The sequence below is a fragment of the Myripristis murdjan genome, chromosome 24 (assembly GCF_902150065.1).
Source record: "Myripristis murdjan chromosome 24, fMyrMur1.1, whole genome shotgun sequence".
Lineage (NCBI taxonomy): Eukaryota > Metazoa > Chordata > Actinopteri > Holocentriformes > Holocentridae > Myripristis > Myripristis murdjan.
The window spans coordinates 10,146,588-10,165,191 of record NC_044003.1 but is presented as its reverse complement, the minus strand read 5'-3'; the positions used below and the strand labels follow the sequence as shown (position 1 = coordinate 10,165,191).

At 41.1% G+C, this 18,604-nt stretch overlaps 2 protein-coding genes across 2 annotated transcripts; both read right to left on the bottom strand.

Moving 5' to 3' along the window:
• Positions 1-3,279: 3,279 nt before the first annotated feature.
• traf3ip2a (TRAF3 interacting protein 2a) lies at positions 3,280-10,894 on the bottom strand. Its single transcript, XM_030046573.1, has 10 exons — positions 10,828-10,894; positions 10,267-10,327; positions 9,660-10,142; positions 8,826-8,973; positions 8,555-8,733; positions 7,823-7,911; positions 7,652-7,720; positions 7,439-7,543; positions 5,838-5,912; positions 3,280-4,756 (listed from the first exon to the last, which is right to left on the bottom strand). Exons 2-10 carry the CDS (start codon positions 10,280-10,282, stop codon positions 4,610-4,612), a joined length of 1,311 nt encoding a protein of 436 aa, XP_029902433.1. The 5' UTR covers positions 10,283-10,327; positions 10,828-10,894; the 3' UTR covers positions 3,280-4,609.
• Positions 10,895-11,711: 817 nt separating this feature from the next.
• Positions 11,712-15,304, bottom strand: LOC115356340 (probable G-protein coupled receptor 139). Its single transcript, XM_030047457.1, has 3 exons — positions 15,225-15,304; positions 13,911-14,028; positions 11,712-13,076 (listed from the first exon to the last, which is right to left on the bottom strand). The coding sequence occupies exons 2-3, from the start codon at positions 13,987-13,989 to the stop codon at positions 12,067-12,069; spliced, it is 1,089 nt and encodes a 362-aa protein (XP_029903317.1). The 5' UTR covers positions 13,990-14,028; positions 15,225-15,304; the 3' UTR covers positions 11,712-12,066.
• Between the last annotated feature and the right edge of the window lie 3,300 nt (positions 15,305-18,604).

Here is an 18,604-nt window from a genome sequence, read left to right as displayed (position 1 = left end):
TCAGTCTGCTTAAAATGCATAAAACAACAAGCTGAATTTGTATACTATATGAATACCACCAATTTCGACCACGCCAAGCAAAGGCTGCAGCACAGCAACCAGTCATTTTTTTTAGGGTGACACAAGTCAAGAACCTTTATTTTGAAAGATGAATGCAGCTCTATGTTGAAACCGGAAACATGATCGTAGAACAATGTGTATACCTTGACGGCACTTCGCCTCATTTGCCACTGCAGCATCAAAACAGGGATCACTGCCAGATTAAAAAAAAAGGAGAGCATCAGTTTTCCCATTTGTCATTGGTCGTTTTTCAGGGACGCCTTTCTTATTGGCTAAAATTTGTTCTGGCGTTGGTGTAAAAAAAAAAAAAAAAGAAAGAAAGAAAGAAAGAAAGAAAAAAAAAGAAAAAAAAAAAAAGGGAAAATAAGGTCAGTGTCAACTCAAATCTGAGTGCCCCATACACAACTTAAGTCTCTTCAGGAATAGTGTAGAGACACCACAGAACAGAAAACTACCATATATCACAGTAAAGTCTATTGAGCAATAGAGAGATATTTTGGGTTCCTACAGTGGTTTTTCTTTAAGGTGGCTACGATTGAGTTGATATCTGTGGTATACCATTGCAGACAACTGAGCGCAGGCTCATCTACAGCATCTATAATATCTGATTTTCTAGCATTTAGAGCCTCTAATGTACATGCTATTTCTGTGAGCCACCCATAGGAGCCTCGTTGGCATTATCTATGATGCCTCCTCGCCTCGTGCTCCATTCAGTATTCCACCCAGATTCTCATAATGGTCTATACATAGCAGGCAGCAGTTGTGAATGTGCTGAGCTCACTGCTCTCTCCTGTCATCTAAAAGAGCCATAAACCTCTCCAAACAGCCAGTTCGGTCCGGTTCACGCTGGGGACATCGCAGTCAATGACTCCCCGATGATGAAAATTCTCTCATTAGCATTTTCATCTAGATGGAGAGGCAGCGTCTGTCAGTGGGAGTGTGTGCTGACCTTGAGTGAGAGTTTGGCTCTCTTACCGAACCCGTCTGCATGCCAGCAGCGCAAGATGAGGCCTGTGAGCTTGAATGGGGACAATTTCACCAGCAAAAAACTATGATATATGCCTTGATATATACACTTTTTAGCAGGTCTTTAATCTAAATTGGCTAACCGTACAGAGTGCATATATTTATACAACCCCAGTGGGAATGAGGCCTTTAACTGCGATGGTATAACTTACATTTCTACCCACTGAACCCCTGGTACAGAGCCTCCCATGAGCAAAACCTTCAGTTTTTACGGGTATTAAAGCAGTAGCCCACCGCAAAATGAAACATCATTATCTATGGTCCACACTCCAGTGACATTTGCAAGATTATCAAAAACATAGCAAGGTGCCATCCCCACACCATAATATAGGCTATGCCATAATGAGCCATTTGGTGGGACTTTACATTTAAACCACTGACGTTAAAGGGGCTATCCAGTTACAGCTCCAGGCCAAGACACAAAACGCCTGGCGAGTGTCTCCAATCCAAACAGCCTGTGCAGCCGTAATCCAAGTGTTTTGTAGCCAAACGAATGCCACTGTGCGCCCCTGCAGCGCCCCTGCTGTGCTCGCTAAAACAAGCATCGGCAGTGAGAAAAAATAGTGAGAGCAAGATAACGAGGTAAGCATCACCGTGCAGTCGTTGGTTTGGCTTCACAACACCTGGATTATGCAGCACAAGCTGTTTGGAGAAATCGAATGGACGTTTCATGCCTTTTTCCTGAGCTCCATTGAGTTCAATAGTTTGTGAGAAAGCTGAGACTGATATGTGGCTGTTAACTCGCTGTGTTTGGTGATCTGACACACTTTAATGGAGTTTTCACCGACATCAGGGTGGTTAGATAATGACCGAATTTTCCTTTGAATTATTAAATGCATGTCCCTCGTTAAAGATGAGGGGGAACTCACATTCTTATCTGCCCATTACTCTCCTTTGAAAAGGCTGCACACCAGTTAATCCTTATCTAGAGCCACAACCCAGTTTGCTCTGGCTAATCACTCACCTTTTGAAAAGCTGCCAACTTGGGCGAAGCACATTAGGCCAACATGAAAAGGCTCTCCCCACCTCCCACCACAGTCAGGCCAGGTGACCGAGCGGGGGAGGGCAGAACGACCCAGAGGTTACACTGAGAGGTCACAGGTTCGATTGCCCATAGCAGTTAATATTGGTCAGTGACCCTGTTTCCTGCTTAAAGTGTCCTCAAGCAAAACAGTAAAGCCCCATCTGCTCTGTTCACTCACTCTGAGTTAGAGAATCATGTGAAAATGTAAAAATATGATTAGGATGACACACAAAACAGCGCCCTCCATATGAAGTGAATCAAGTTTACATTTTTTAATACCAAAATGAGGAGAAATTTAATCTTTTGACTTGCCCCTCTACCAACCGCCCCTCTCCCCACGCCCCCACCCCCACAGAAGTCAGTTTTGCTCAAACACTGCAAAAAATCTAATTTCACCTCATTATCAGTTGTTTGTCCTTAAACGTGTGAAAAAAAGCTGCCACCGGGATGAGCTAATCCCAACAAGTTTCACTTATTTCACACAATTTCTCTGTGAACAAGTTTAAATATGCTGAAATAAGGCAGAATAAGAGAGATCAGCCCAGTAGGATCAAGAAAATAACACTTGAGTCCAGAAAATTCTGGATACAAGTTGATTAGTATTGGAAATGAGTGGGATTATCTCATCTCAGCAGCAGATTTTTTTCTTTTTTTAGCTTCTTTTAAGAATAACAAGATTATGAACACTGAATATGAAAGTAAACCATGGAGATTTTTTTTTTCCCTTTGCAGTGAGGGCACTTAAGCAGGGCGGATGCTTGTTGTCATGGTTACAGAGACATCGAGGCAAACAGTAGCTCCCATTGAAAAATACATAAACCGAGCCTATACTGGGAGGGCACTTTTTGAGCAGCAGGGTAGATAGGCAGGGGTTCAGGCACCTCAAGACCTTTTTTGGAAAGTATTTGTGCCCGGTCACCGTGGCCTCGTCAGATAAGGCCGAGTCAAGTGGCAACCAAGTCCTGAAACAATAACAAACAGTGGATTTATTGCAAGTGCAGCCTTTGTGTTTACAGAAAGCGCCCTCGTGCAGGAGCTGATAAAAGCTTAGACTTCACGAGAGATCGTTTTACAGAGACTTATGTGAACATTTTTTTTTTTTCAAGATGTCAGGTTTGGTAAACAAGCTCACAGAACCAAACTGCTCTGGGTAAAACCGTGAAGTGTGTTGAAAGCTCTTGTGTCAGCAGAGGACTGATGTCTCTTAGCCTGGTGGCTTATCAGCGAGTTGGAGCGGGCAGGATATTCCCCTTACAAGACTTTGACTTCCTCTGGCCCCTATATAGATCCTAAATCAAAATTTGTTTCCAATTCCAGTTGTTTTAAGCACAATCACAATACAAAATCGGCTTCCCATATTAAAGTCAGATATCCCTGTCAATTAGCTGAAACTTTACATTTATTTCAAAGACAGTACACAGGAAAATAGCATACAAAACAAACCATTCATAATACAATCTGGAGATGAAAGCAGTTCCCACAAGGAGGAAACCCAACTAACAATGGGAGTGCATTCATTAATTAGGACACACTGCCACCTTATGGTTAAATCTATGCCATACGCAAACAGATGCCTTATTACAGTAATGTATGCCCTGAGTGTGTGCTGTAATCTTATCCTAAATTAAAATCCTAAAAAGACTGAGAGGTGCTGAGGTCTGAAACATTTTTTAAAAAGTGCGTTTATCATGCATCAAAAGAACAAATGGAAATGAAAAACAAATCGACCAAACATGCTTCAGCTGCAACAGCCCTCACTGAGGTTTGTGAAATAGACGTGTATCTGAAGCATGTTGGTTTTACAGGTTTTTTCTGATTACATAAGCATCATCTCTGAAACTATAGCATTTTTTTAAATTGCAAAACTCTACACACTAACCACAAAACCTTACACCAAATCAGCCAAACATCATCCATCGCTTGCAAAAGCACATAATCACAAAACTCTTCAAAATCTTTTAAAAAATTGTGTTTTGAGTCAAACAAATCATTATGTGAATTAAGCACATGAGGCACCAACTACACACTGACAACATGAATGAAAAACCTCCTCCTCTGTACTTCTTCACCTCCTCATCCTCCTCTTCCTCCACTAGTTCTCACCTCTCTTACTCTCAGTCCAATATTGTCCAAACCAAATGTGAACTTGTGAACTATTTTTAGCGCTCAAGCACTGATTTGTGAGAGAACTCATTATCTAAAAGTGTTTCCACATAAGGCAACTGGCAAAATAGTGTAGCAACTTAGAGACCAATGTTTACAGTTTTCCAAAAAAAAAAAAAAAAAAAAAAAAGTGTGCTGTAAACTGACAAATTGAGTGTGAAGCAGAGAGCATGCATGCAGTTTGGCACACTTGGTCAATGCATTGGCTTCAGAGATGGTGCTTCAAGAATCACTGTTGGTGTTGAAGCATGGAGAAGAAAAACTCTAACAGAATAAAACTATTCATTACTGGTTCATATTTGCTTTTGTCTTGGTGCGTCTGGATTTTTTTCCTCTTTACAGAGGTCGGACGGTGAGGGTGAGGTCCCTTCCCAGGCGGGGGGCGATGTAGCGCTCCTCCCTCAGCAGGCGGAGCAGCAGGTCCTGGACGTCCTGGGGCCAGCGGTAGATCCTGGTGCTCTGGAGCCAGTTGGGAACATGCTTCTGTAACACAGAGGCCATACGGTGGCTTAGTGTAGAGGTTCTCAACCTGGCAGCCAGATAATTTCGGGGTGTGGTAGGATGATTTTGCGCGTAGGAAATTTATTAAAGTATCTATTTTTTTCTGAATTTTCTCTTGTGAAATCCTAATGATATATTCACTTAAGATAAGAATTCTCGGTCCCTATGGCTGTTCATCTTATCATTTGGCAAGGACATTATGTAAAGTGCACTTCATATCATGTGAGATACTTATGCATTCAGAGTCATACAGATTTACATAGTAATTTTTACAAGAGTAAGGCAAGTAGGTGTAATTACTGCTGATGTAACTTCCAAGCTTGGAATATGTTGGCCTGTGTTTATATGTGAGCCCATTGTGTATTTTGGGGAAAAAAGAAAAGATCCAGTGCATTCAGAGTTTGGCTTCCATCCACAAACCACAGTTAAAATACGGTGATTTTTGCAACTTCCGCTAGTTGCTAAAATCAATTTTGGCTTGCAGACTGTTTTTCTCCAGGGCAATTTATTGACTACACATACAGCCGATAAATCGTTGAAGTCTGGGTGGGAAAAATGTCAGTAACACCAGGTCAGGAAAATAGACTGGACATGTAAAACAGTTTTTTTTCTTTTTACCACCAGATGCTTTTCTGAAAGTGCATCACATTAACAGTCATAGTATTTTGTATAACTTTTTTTTTTTTTTATCATCTATCAAAACCATACACTTGGCAAATGCCATTATTATTGAATTGTACATTTAACTAAGATTGTCATAATTTCCAGTATTATTAACCAAAACAGACACTTACTGTTCAAAAAGCAGCATAATTTGTTTTCAATCATCATGCCACTGATATCTAATTTTAGAATTAAACTTGCAACTATGTTAACAGCTGTGTGTACATGGTATTATATCCAGCATCAGAAGCAAGCTATATTCTGTACAGGTTTGTGTACTCCTAGCTGCTGCACTGGGTAATTGCAGGTGGATTAACATGATGGTCTAATCATAAGTAGTAATATTGTATCTACTCTGGTGATGTGTCTAATCATTAATCACTGGTGTCCAGTCACTTACCTTGGTTGCAGTGGGAAACAGTACTGGTACCAGTCTGAAATTGAGGCAGCGTTGCTGGATGTACTCATTTTGGATCTGGCCAATCAGAAAAGAGCATAGTGAGCGCTTACAGTCCTATACATACATGCACAAGTTGGTATACTATTATAAGCTTCAAGGAACACAAAATGATTACCGTGTTCTAGGATAAAGTGTATAGATTGTCTATGTATTCAGTATTTAGTATGATAGAATTTTTTCCTGTCTTATTACCTAAATTTACATAGTGCACTTAGGATTTTCCATGCCCTCGTGACAAATTATACTGATCACACACAGAGGCGAGAGAAACTGCTATCAATCTTCTTGTTGTATGTACGCAACTACAAGCTGATTAAAGAGCTTTTTTTTTATTGCTAATGTTTTCCTTGACCATGAACTACAGGCTTTAGAGAAAATGCTTAGTATTCATTACTTTGTGCAGTGATGTATTTGCTTTGTGTTATTGTGGATTACAGTGCGGAGGGTTAGTGGGCTCTGACAGGCAGCCTCTCCCAGGGCCGCAACCAGTCCGACGGTGACTCACTGACACAGTGTGGCTTTGGGTCTGGGCATGGTGGGGTGGGGTTGGAGCATTACTGAGGGATGAAATGCACTGTTTTCAAATCCCGGGGGCCATTTCCTCATCGCCCTCACCGCCACGTGGGAGGAGGAGGACGAGGATGAGGAGGAGGAGGAGGGGGAGTTTAATGACATGTACGAGCCACAGGAGGGAGACATTACAAGCAACCACTTTAGCCTCAGACGTTTCCAAGTGGCAGCAAGTCTGGCATCCATGGAAACAGGGAGGAAAACAAAACTTGTATCTCCTCAAGGAAAATGGCTGATGCTCTCAGTATTTCTGACCCTAAAAATCAGCTCTTATTTATCAGAGAGGCTGGCTTGCTTTTAGATAACTAGATGGTGCCTCCAACTGATGATAATGGTGATGCTAATTGTCATTACAATATTATTATTAGGAGTATTGTTAGTATTAGTATTTTTTTTTAACATTATAATATTGTTATTGTTAGTTTCATTGTTATCATTATTGTCATCGTCCTTGTTGTTGCTGTTGTTGCCATTGTTGTTTGTTTTAATTATTTGTCCTTTTCACCCTCTTTTATATGAACGTTTGTATTCTCATGCTTTCATTGTTTGTTCTGTAAAGCACTCCAGACTGCACATCTTGCATGAAAGACGCTTTATAAATTAAGTAAAATAAAGTACTGTTATCATGATAGTCATTGGCCTTGTGGTTGCTATTACATTATATTTGAGGTGAATGGTGCAATTCAGGCATTAAGCTGAAACTCTTATTCCAACATCCAGACTAGAGCACAATGAGTGAGTAGGCGGGTCTTCAGTAAATGTTCAGGAGCACAATTTGACAGGACACTTGGCTGTTTATAGACACCCACTGGCTCTGAAGCGAATAAAATCTGTGACAGTTCAGTTATTGGAAAGTCACAGGAGTTTCTCGTACCATTTGGCCGCCCTGCCGCCTTTACAAAGTGTATTTGAGATGCAATTGAAAAAAAAAAAATCAAATGGGTTGCCTTGACTGGTGTGCGAGTGCTTACTTGATTGTGAATGTACTTGGTGTGGAGACCATGTTCATCATCACCAACTCCCTCCACGTCCTGCTTGTACTGGGGGCTGATGACCACGATGATCAGCACTGATTTCTGTAATGCGACACCTCACTGTCAGCGTGGCAAAATGTCTTGATTCACACGCTTTCTCTATTCAGAATCACTGAACTGGGTTACATGCACCGAAGGAGTGAGACTTACATCATTCAGATAGCTGTCCATCCATTTGGTGATGTCCATCCTTATGATTGGATTATCAAAGATATCAATCTATCAAAAAAAAAAAAAAAAGTAGTATATTAGTTTGTTTCAGTGAATTGAATGGTGGGGAATTGGTACGTTAAACACTGACAGAGCAGTGGCAGAACTTACCGCTGGTTTGAACCCCTGATCAATCAGAAATTTGGTGAAAGGAATGATCTCTTTTGCTGTGTCCGCCGAATATGTGATGAAAACGTTTCCTGTCATGGAACAGACACAGAAGCAGCACCACATCACTCATCCATCACATAGTCCATCAGATTTGGGGAAAAAATAGCATCGCATGCATGACCTTTTCAACCATTCCTCTTCCTCAGTTTTAAACTTTAAACGTTAGACCAGTGGTTTTCAAACTGGAGTCATGGGGCCACCAATGACCCTTCACAGCAAAAGGAAGAACATATTCATTTAAATGACCCTTTCTTCTTTTCAGACTTAGAACAACAAAGAAATGCATAAATATGGACATTTTGATTGTGATTTATAATGGTGCAAGTACGATCATAATTTGACTATACCAATGTTTTTTAACCTCTAAACACAAGCAATGAAAATGCTCTTAGAGGGGATTCTTTCTAATAAAATCCTCTTAAGTTGGATGCCCGGTCCCTGACATGAAATGGTTTGGGAACTTTAAGACAACGAGGGAAATGCATTACACAACTGGTTTTGTTGGGATATCTTGCTTTGTAAACTGAGGCTGAACATTTCTATATTCACCCTGCACTTTCTCCTGTAGGTAATTTAGCACTGTTAGGATCCCTCATGGAAACAAGAGACATTGCCTGCAGCTAGCTTTAAAAGTTAAAATTTGAGATTTCAAAATGTTGAGGTGATGCTTACTGCACTGCTCAGGTAGGCTGATGGTCCTCCTCATCTCCTGTGTTGCTGCTGGACCCTGGCGGGACAGATGCACGCTGGCCTCACGCATGACCTCTCTGGGATGTCCTGCAGATTGAGGCACATCTACCCTGGGGGTGTTTGGGATATCTCTCTGTTGCAGCCTGTTGTTTGTGGGAATCCTGTTGAGGGAGAGAAATATAGTTGCATGTTTGGTGTCATATTTGGTGTCATACTGACAGTTAGGAGAGGAATCTTTCTGTCTTTATTATACCAGGATGGAGGGGGGTGCTGGAGCTCCCGGTGAGGATCCGCAGGGTAATTACGATTACAGTAACAATTATTATGAGTGTGATGGGCGAGATTCGCCGGCAGCTGGCATGCACCCCGTCTGACACAGCTCTCCTGCGCTGCATCTTGGCCTGTGTGGAGAGGAACGGACAGGCTGACATAAAAATCCTTGTTTGGCCACTCTCCAAATCAGCAGTATTGAGGTCACGGAGACTCAATAGAGACACAGTAAGAAGCAGACAAACACAACCAAATAAGGCAGAGGAGGCAAATTTCACAATAAAATCCATCATAGATACAGTGGGTCCTTGCTTAAAAATTGTAATCTAGTAAGCAATCAAGAGAAATGTGCCAACTATGTAGTATTTTCTCTTACTTATGGATTTGAGACTAGTTAAAAAAGTAAATGATTGGTTTGTATGTATCAGGGAGAAAATTAGCATATCAGCAGTAGACAGCAGTGACTGAATGATGTCCAGTATTTAATTAAAAGCAAACCAAAGGGAGCCAGTATTGTGGTCTAACTCTACTAAATCGTGTTAACACTATTTCTACAACTACTGCTACCACAAGTAACCTTCATTTCAACTTTTGCAAAATGTTCTCACAGTCAAAATGACCTTTGATCCCTCACCATCTTTCTCAGTAAGGACACAAATCAGCGTGCCTGTAATTTACAGGTGTGACCGCACTTTTCCAGGAACTGTGCTGTTATCACATTTGGTAATCAGAAAAACCTAATCTGTCGCTCCCAGACAATGACAACAATAACTAGCTCATATTGCCGCTGATCTTGCGACACGACACTTCGACTGACCAGGTATACGTGCAGCGGCGGTGCATTGTGGCAGGGCGTAGTGTCTGTTATTAAAGTCAGACATGAGTGGGAAAGGAGGCTCCAAGTGCTCAGTGTCCTCAATAGCGTTCTCCTCAGGCCAGTTTGGAGAGGCTGTGAAACCTCTAACAGGGTGAACGGGGGCGTTACGGTCATACACACACCCCTCTGCGCTGGGACGGGGCCAAACACCTGCGAGATGAGGGATTTGCATTACTCCTGAGTAGGTTGCAGGGTCAAAAGCAGGTTTAGGGCCAAGGTAGCAGGACTCTGTGGGTTCTTCTTTCCACTGGCCAACGCCGCCCATCGCCACCTCAGTCAGTTTGACGCTCCTGTCCCCTGTCCTGTTATTGGTCTCTGTAAGCTGAGAGCACTGCTGGCAAGAGGCGGGCCAGGCCAAGTCCAGAGCGGAGGATGTCATGCTTTCATCCGTCTCAACTGGAAAACTTCGATGAGGGCAAGGGCCTGACAATGACAGCCAACAGCAAAAACAAAACAAAACAAAACAAAAAAAACAGGTTTTCACTTGCAAAGACAGAGGAAGACACAGACAGCTTTGTGAGTGCTCAAGGTTATAATGCGGTTCTACCTTTAAAGGTGTCCATTTTCTTGCTGAGGACAAGCGTTGTGTGTCTGTTGCCGCCGGTGAACTGAAAATGAAAACATTACAGGAATGCAGTAGAGCATGACATTAAATAGACGGTCGCCCCATGTGTTTTATACAGCTACGAATGGCATGAAAGCAGCAACTATTCCCAAGTTAGAGGAATTCAAAGTAAACCTTCAGCAGTTTCTAACAATTAAAACACGCCAGCACAAATAAAAAATGTGCAAGTCACAGTAAGACTGACAAACAGAATATCTTCAGTGTGACTGGTTTGACTGGTTTCTTGGAATAACATTTACACACTCTGGCATTGACTGTGCCAAGAAAAATTAAACAATGCGTCTTTGTACAACTTGGTTTGAGGGTGACATGTTAACAAGACGTGTGCGCGAGTCCAAAGGGCAAGATCACAGACAGAATAGCAAACTCGTCATCTTAAATGCCAAAGTCAGGTCTTATCAGTACTTTGCAATATGTTTGTCTTTTTCAGTATACTCACATATAGAAAATAAACCAGAACTTCATTGTATTTCCACAACCTACCTGTTGTCAGAGGAGCCTATCCTTCAGCCAAAGTACAAACCTGTTCTGAGGCAAACAGGAAGCATTCCCACAGCTTACCTTCCTTTTTTTTTTTTTTTTGTTTGTTTGAGGAAGAGATTGTATTATTGCAAAGCAGGGAAGTCCCTCGACCCAGTTATTCAAAAAAGGCGGGGCATTATAACCACATCTGCCAATCAGAGTGTCATTCCAGGAGGGGTGAATGTTGTAACCAGTTACAACATAACCGCACCGTTTAAATAGTGGACACTCGACCAACCACGTGACAAACCACTGAAAAAAATTGATGTGTAAATCTTTAAGCAACCAATTAAAGGACACACAAAAAAAACACACACAGATAATGTGATATGTACATGGAATGTTTATCCCTGGTCATAAGCATTCAAACTTTGTGTTAAATATTTTTTCCCATGGCTATTGACAGTCTTCTCTTGGTCTTTTAAACTTTCAGCTAACCGCATACATTTGGTGTTTTAATTAGTGTACATGTATCCATAATCCCTGTTTTAATGTTCACTCTATGTCTATTAACAAGTGCATGTAATGTCTGTTTGTAAAGTACTGTATTCTGAGCTACATGTCTTGTATGAAAGGTGCTATACTAATAAAGTTTGCTATTACTATTATTATTAAGGTCCATTTCCTATAATTATTTCACCTTCAGTATGCATTACGCAAATTTTACTCAAAAATAATGGATAACTAATTAACCCTATAAAGCCATTTGTATCATATATGATACACATTTTCAATTCCGTTTTTCGTTTTCAGTTTAATCAATACTTGACCAAAATACTGTTGTATACCTTTGAACCCTGGACCATACCATTGACACTTCAAGTACATATCATATATCATTCAAAAAACTGGAATTTTCTGCCAATTCTTTCATAGTTCAGGCTTTATAGGGTTAAAATCCTTAAAAATATATTTTATGCGCTTTTTTACAGATGTGTCACTGAGTGAGTAGGACTTCTGGAGAAAGGTGGAGGTGGGTCTTTGGTCTTTTTTTGAATTGAAAAAGTATTTTCATATCTCTTTTGCCGCTGATTGCTGAAGTCACCATTCAATTCCATGCCAAAAGAGGTGGCTGTAGGTTTTGGATTCTTCATTCTCTCTGAAGAATGTGTTTGAAAACATGTTGTGTTCTGCGTGAGCAAATGGTAAATAATAGAAGGGCAAAGTAATCCTTTAATGATCTCCAGCGTGTCTTACTTCCTACTGTGTCTGTCTGAGATTAGTCAGCACTACTGTTACAGGGTTGCTGGCTGACAAGGCCTTGTGATCTGTGACCGTGAAGACTTTCATGGTGGTGTGGGTGAGGAAGGAGCCCAGTTCACGCGCTTTGGCCTTGCATGTCAGCACCTGCAGCAGCTCCTGCCGGAATCGCCTGCTAACCATGCAGTAGAGCAGGAAGTTGGTGGTGGAGTTGAGGTTCTGCAGCATGTTGGCCAAGTCGCTGGCCACATTAATGGGGATGCTGTAGTCATTCCTGTCGAATGCCTCATTGTTGTACTCTGTTCGCAGGATGCAGTAGGTGACGAAGCGAGGCAGGCTGAGCACGACAAAGGCCACGGAGACGGTGCCCAGAACCAGGAAGGTCCTTCTCAACATGCCCCTGGTGCTCCTGCCCCGTATTACCCGCCGCTCCTCCTTGGTGAAGAGCTTGCTGGCACGGCTTAGATGATACCCGATGAGGTAGTTGAAGATGATGACCAACACAATGGGGATTCCCCCCGAGAGGAAGGTGGTTATCCACACCAGAACAGTGGAGTAGGTCTGGTTGCGGTAGCGACACCTGGGCAGCGTGACGTTCTCCCCCTCCACAGTGTAGTTGACAGGCGTCACTTGGTTGATCCAGCCCATCGGCACTGAAGCCAAGTGGGACACCAGGACGATGCCTATACAAGTAAGCTTGGTGACCCGAGTCTGGGAGAGGTGCTGCTTGGCCGTGGTGCTGCTGAGGACGAGGTAGCGCTCGATGGTGAACACCACCACGATCCAGGAGGAGCTGTAGAGCGATCCGTACTGCAGGAAGCCCATGATGCCACACCAGGGATGGGAGTGCCAGAAGGGCTGCAGCAGCCAGAAGGTGAGCGTCAGGTCAAGAAGGATCACCCACACCAGGTAGAAGGTGTCCACGATGGCGAGGCAGCTCAGGTAGATGATGGCTGTGTCAGACATCCCACACTTACGGAAGCAGATCATGTAGAATGTGAAGAGGTTGGCTGGAGGGTGCAAAGGAAAAGCAAAAAAACAGACAAAACCAAGAGTTGCAATTAAACCTCTTACCCTCACAGTAAAATAGAGCAAGGCAATATATCAATATATTTTGCCAATATTATCATGACATGAGACTTCACATTGTATGGGACATTTTGAATATGGTGATATGGCTTTAAATAATTCTCCAATGTTTTGGAAAAATACACTTTTTGTGACTTACCCAGACTGAGACAAGATGTTCAACACCATTTCCCCCTCTGCATGTCCAGTGGTTCGGTTCCTATGGGTAGCATTTTGTGTTTCACAGTTGCTGTAAAGTTTATTTTTTCACTTTGACGGAGCAAGGCTAATGACTCCCATAAGCTTCAAGTCTTTATGCTAAGCTAACACGAAATGCTGCCCCTATGAACAGAACTACTGGACGTATAGAGGTGAAAATTGGCAGCCAACACCTCGTCTCAGTAAGTCAGAAAAAGTGTTTTTGCCCAAAACGACGAAGAGTTCCCTTAAGTGTCTTAGAGTCTTAAAGGAACTCTCTCATTGCATTTCATTTCAATGCAATGCAATTTTCTGAACTTATTAGATTGTTCTGTTTCATTATTTACCGCCACCTGCTTGGTCATCATATCCACATTACTAATGATTATTTATCAAAAATTGCTTGTGTGTAAATTTCTAGTGAAAGCACCAGTGGTCATCCTCATAGTATCACAAAAATATCAATGTATTCGTACATAGATTTGATTTTGTCTAGCCCTCCCATTACGTTAGACTGTACTGGAGCAAATATTCCAGCATCAACAGCCAAAGGCCAAAGCAAGGCAAAGCACACAAACCTGGAATACCCATAATGCAAAGGAGTGGGTAGTAGATCTTCTGTACAGTGATGAAGATGGTGACGCTGGATCCCTCCATGGTTCATTCAACACCAGGCAATAACATACATGGTAATACCTGCAATAAAGCCATTAGGAAGCTGGATGAGATGCTGTTATTGATACAGAAAGCAGAAGAATAGGCAAATATTGATGAGGGGATGTCTCGCTGATTAACCAGTGAACCATGTTCATTTTAAAAGGAACTTTCTTTTCTTCCTGAAGCCACACATTTACAATCAATGCATAGAGTTTTAGTTGAATGTAGAATGAATGGCTTTTCTTTTTTAATACTGCAGTCAGCTTAACTTTCTCTGGATAAGAACTAAATGGTTAAAATGTGAGATGTGGACACAAATTTAAACATCAATTTAAACATCAGTATATTTTTCATTCTGTGCTGCAGAGAACATTCTTTGGTGCTTAATGCTTGCAGATTTTATTTATTTTTTTTTTTTTGCAAGCCCCATCCAATCCCCAAGGTTATTTTTTTTTTATCCTTTTCATCACCATCAAAGGATTGCAAAAACAAATTTGTGTTCATTAGATTCGCTGGATCCAGTGTTGTTGACCAAGCTGAGATAAAAATACATTATTATGTTGATCCCATACAGATAAGTGCTATATAGTGTAATGGTCATTTTATTCAAGCTCAAGTTCATTTATTTATGTATTCCTTCATTACAAGCACGTCATTAATAACTTTGCAATCAATGAGCCTACCTACATCTAACAGTCAATCACAGAACAACAAGAAATAATGAAATTTTACCCGAGGAAATGAAACAAAGCACCTGGAGACGCATCACCCAACCGCATTGCCCAACCCACACAGCTTGTTTACCGGAATGGAGACATAGTTGCTCATCTTCATTTCATTTCAGATCAAGTATCTTGGCTTCCGCATGCTACGACAAGCAACTTGGTATGCTTTTACTTTGGAAGTAATTCAAATAATTTTAGCCCAGTTCTACAGAAGTAAATTTTCACTGACATACAAGACACAACAGATCTACTGACGCTGAGTGAAAATAGGGGCCGAAGTGTGAACAGTCCCTTTACATTTACTTTACTTGTTTCTGCTTTTTATCATCAGTGTCCCACAGCAAAGCTCAAAAAAGTACTTTGAGGATGTTAGTAAATCTAATATTTATTTGCACTGACATCCATAACCCTTTACGATGCAGCAACGATGATTTGGCCCATTGTAAGGTCAGAAAGTTGTCCACATCTTGTGACAATTTCAGCAGTAAAAACCTCAAAGTTTGCACATACCTGCTTTCTGTAGGACTATGAAGGCGTTGTGCAGAGTTGATTTCTCCCACAGACGTGCATCCCAGCTGGTTATGGCTCAGCAGAGACAGTACTATCGATGATATAATGAGGGATGGGTGAGACAGGCACAGCTGCTGCTCCTATAAACCTTCCCTTGATCCTGGAGGAGGGAGCCACACCAGCTGATGTACAGGTAATGCAGAGGCTCATCCACTTGTTGTTCCTCAGTGAGATATTCACCATTTCACAACAGCAATGCCTGAAAAATGACTGACAGCATGATATGAAAACAAAATTATGTTGCTTTAAAGGTGACTTAAGCCCATATAGGTGACACAATCGTAGCACGGATTCTGGATTCACTATAGATATGAGAAATATTGAATGATGACTTTCAAGTTTCCCCCCACCCCGAAATGGATGGAAAAAGTTTTGGAAAGAGCTTGTCCGTTAGATGGAAACCAAACATTGCCTCATTGATCTGAGAATCAATTGTTTCCAAAGGACAAAGAGTTGGGTTCTTTTTATCTCTAAATAACCACAAATAAAATAAGGTCACAGGAATGAAACCAATATTCCATATGCAAAAAACTGCAATTAATCATTTACAAATCAGCCCAAATTTCCAGGAGATTGGAGATGTGATTAGCAATAATTAGATTTAATCCTCCCATCCAAAATAAAGAGTACTTCTGTATATGATTACAATATTATAAGGATGTCACCATTGTCTGAAAGGTGCTGTAATTTACTGCTGTATATCTTTCATGTTTATATGTTATTTGTGCTCAGCAAGATGCCGAATCTTGAACTGCTCTTGTTTTTAGAAATGGAGCATCATTATCTACATGTCTAATATATGAATCTAATATTCTCAGCACTGATAAAACAAAAGTTTTCATAAATTTTGATTTTTAAAGTGCAATGTAGCATGGGATCTGCCAAGACCAGGGATATGGAGGCAAATAAAAAAAAAAAGAGTAAACTATGACCTCAAGCGGAGATCATCAAAAGGCAAACATCCACCAGTCAAAACAAAAATCAGTGACACTTCCTGGGGTGTTCATACTATTCCCATGTGTGGTAATACATTATGCTATTATTTAGTATCATAGAGATTTACTGTATGTGCAACTACAATAAGGTAAAGTATATTCTACATATACAAAGGTAGATTATTCGTGTTTACCTTCCACATGATCTTTCTGGTCTTCATATTGGAAACATGTTTTTGAAACCATGTCTCATAAAAGACACTCAGCCAAAGACAGTGCTTCAATTTATCTTCTACAACATTTCTGACCTGGGGGAGAGAGCCATGAAAATGGAAACATGCTGCTTAATGAGAGCTTATTACTACTTACTTTTTTTTTTTTTTTTTTTGGTCTTTCTGGACACACTACTTTGCAAACACCATGAGGAATGCTTCTGTAATCCTGAGCTGTAATAATGCCTACTGTATTTGGAGTCAAAATCATCAACAATATCACAAAAAATGGATTAACACAGGGCCTTTCAATGAAATGAAATAATTATGAGGTGCAATGTGCACAATCTTCAAATTGGGATTATAAATATTCAGGGATAAGACATAAAGAATTGTGTTTTGGTCAGATTAGTCAGCATTACAGTACCAGTTTTGTTCCTTTCCATCCACCATTAAGAAAAAACCTCTTCTCCTCTTTGTGTATGAAACTATAAAATGCATGAGATGTTGAAATAACTACATATGCTATACACTTTAATTTCAGACATTTAGCCGTCATGTTTATCCAGAGCAACAGTGGATTAAGCCCTAAGTAACCAGCAGCAAGAAATGCATGGTTTTGGGTTTCAGCGCTTTCACAACAGATGTAACGGATACATCCGCATCCCTAGAATAATCTTGTGCAATAGAGTAATGTCTGGAAAGGCGATAAGGGCTGAGAAGAAAAAGTATGGGCTTTTTGGGCAGCAACCTGTCAGGGCAAGCGGAGGAAGAAGATATTAGTAAAGGGGATGTGATTCAGAGGGGCACATCACACACGGTGTGTCTGGAAGAGATGAGATTTCAGGCCATGACAGGGAGAAAACAGGGAGCGGTTCTTCCACTGCAGAGGAGCAGCGATAACCTTGACAACAAATGCTTTGTGGGCTATCTATCAGAGAATGCTTTACACCTCCCATCAGTATTGATCCAGAAATCAAATAACGGAGGACAAACAGCAGGGAGGTGCACAGAGAGAGCAGGGTTTGTGACTGGAGGGGCAACAACCTGAATCCTGGTTGGGAAATTCTGTCCGTGGGAAGTGAGGGAGCTGCTGTTTCCCCTGCCTCAGCACAAATCCACCTAGAGTACTGTTGAGCAAGGCATTTATCTTTCAAAGACTTGTTTTATTTTTTATTTTATTGACCTCTTTAGTGCACAGCGCTCATGGCCGTGGCGCTTCTGCACTGTGCATCGAAGAGATCACCTGTCAATCAAACACTGTGACGTCTTTTTTCTTGGATTATCTGCTGATAAGGTTTAAATTTCCATAGGTGGTGCTCTTGTTTTCATTTGTTCGGCCATGGTGGCTACTGCTGCTCATGTTAACTACCCAGTTCTTCCAAACAAACCAATCCTGCTGTTGTGAAGGACATAAAACTAATCACATTCTGTGCAGCCAGAGGATTTTTCCTGGAAAAGACCTACCTGACACCTGGGGCCAGTTTTCCAGACAGCATTTAATACCTTAGCTCCAGACTAACAGGCTGCTTTGAAGTGGATGAACAATAATTTGCTTTCTGGGTCTTGGATGGGAACAGTCCTCGATTTTGCTCAATCCAAATTTGACTGATCAGAGAATAACATTACTCTAGGACCAGATGAGGGTTTAAATTTAACCCCAAAAGCAGCAGGTTTAGCTCCAGATCCATCCTAGATTTTATGAGCTTCCTGAACCCAGAGCTGCATGCAATTACAGGCATTATAATCTAACACAGGTGCTGAAATTAAAGTAATAGTCCACAGGCATTTCATATGAACAATTATCTTTCTGCTACCCTCTCTTGCCAACTGATACCACACAAGAGTGACCTACTCAACCTACAACCTTTAATTAAAGCTTTTACACTTGAAGTCTAAACCTCAATACAGAGCTGGTGTTTTTATCTAGAAAAAAAAATCCTGTGGTTTATTTGTAAAAAAAATGTGAGAAGGTAGAAGAAATTTAAGAAGCCACAGTCGGCGGTGAATATCTTTATTATAGTGTTGGCCCAAAACTGAACTGAAGTTAAAACGTGCTGCAGAAAGCCACTTTTTAGCCTGTGACTGAACTAAGAGGCCCAGCCCTGGCTTGATCTAAATGCTATGTGGGAAACCAATATGTTCATAAAATGTAAACACTTTTGTGAACTGG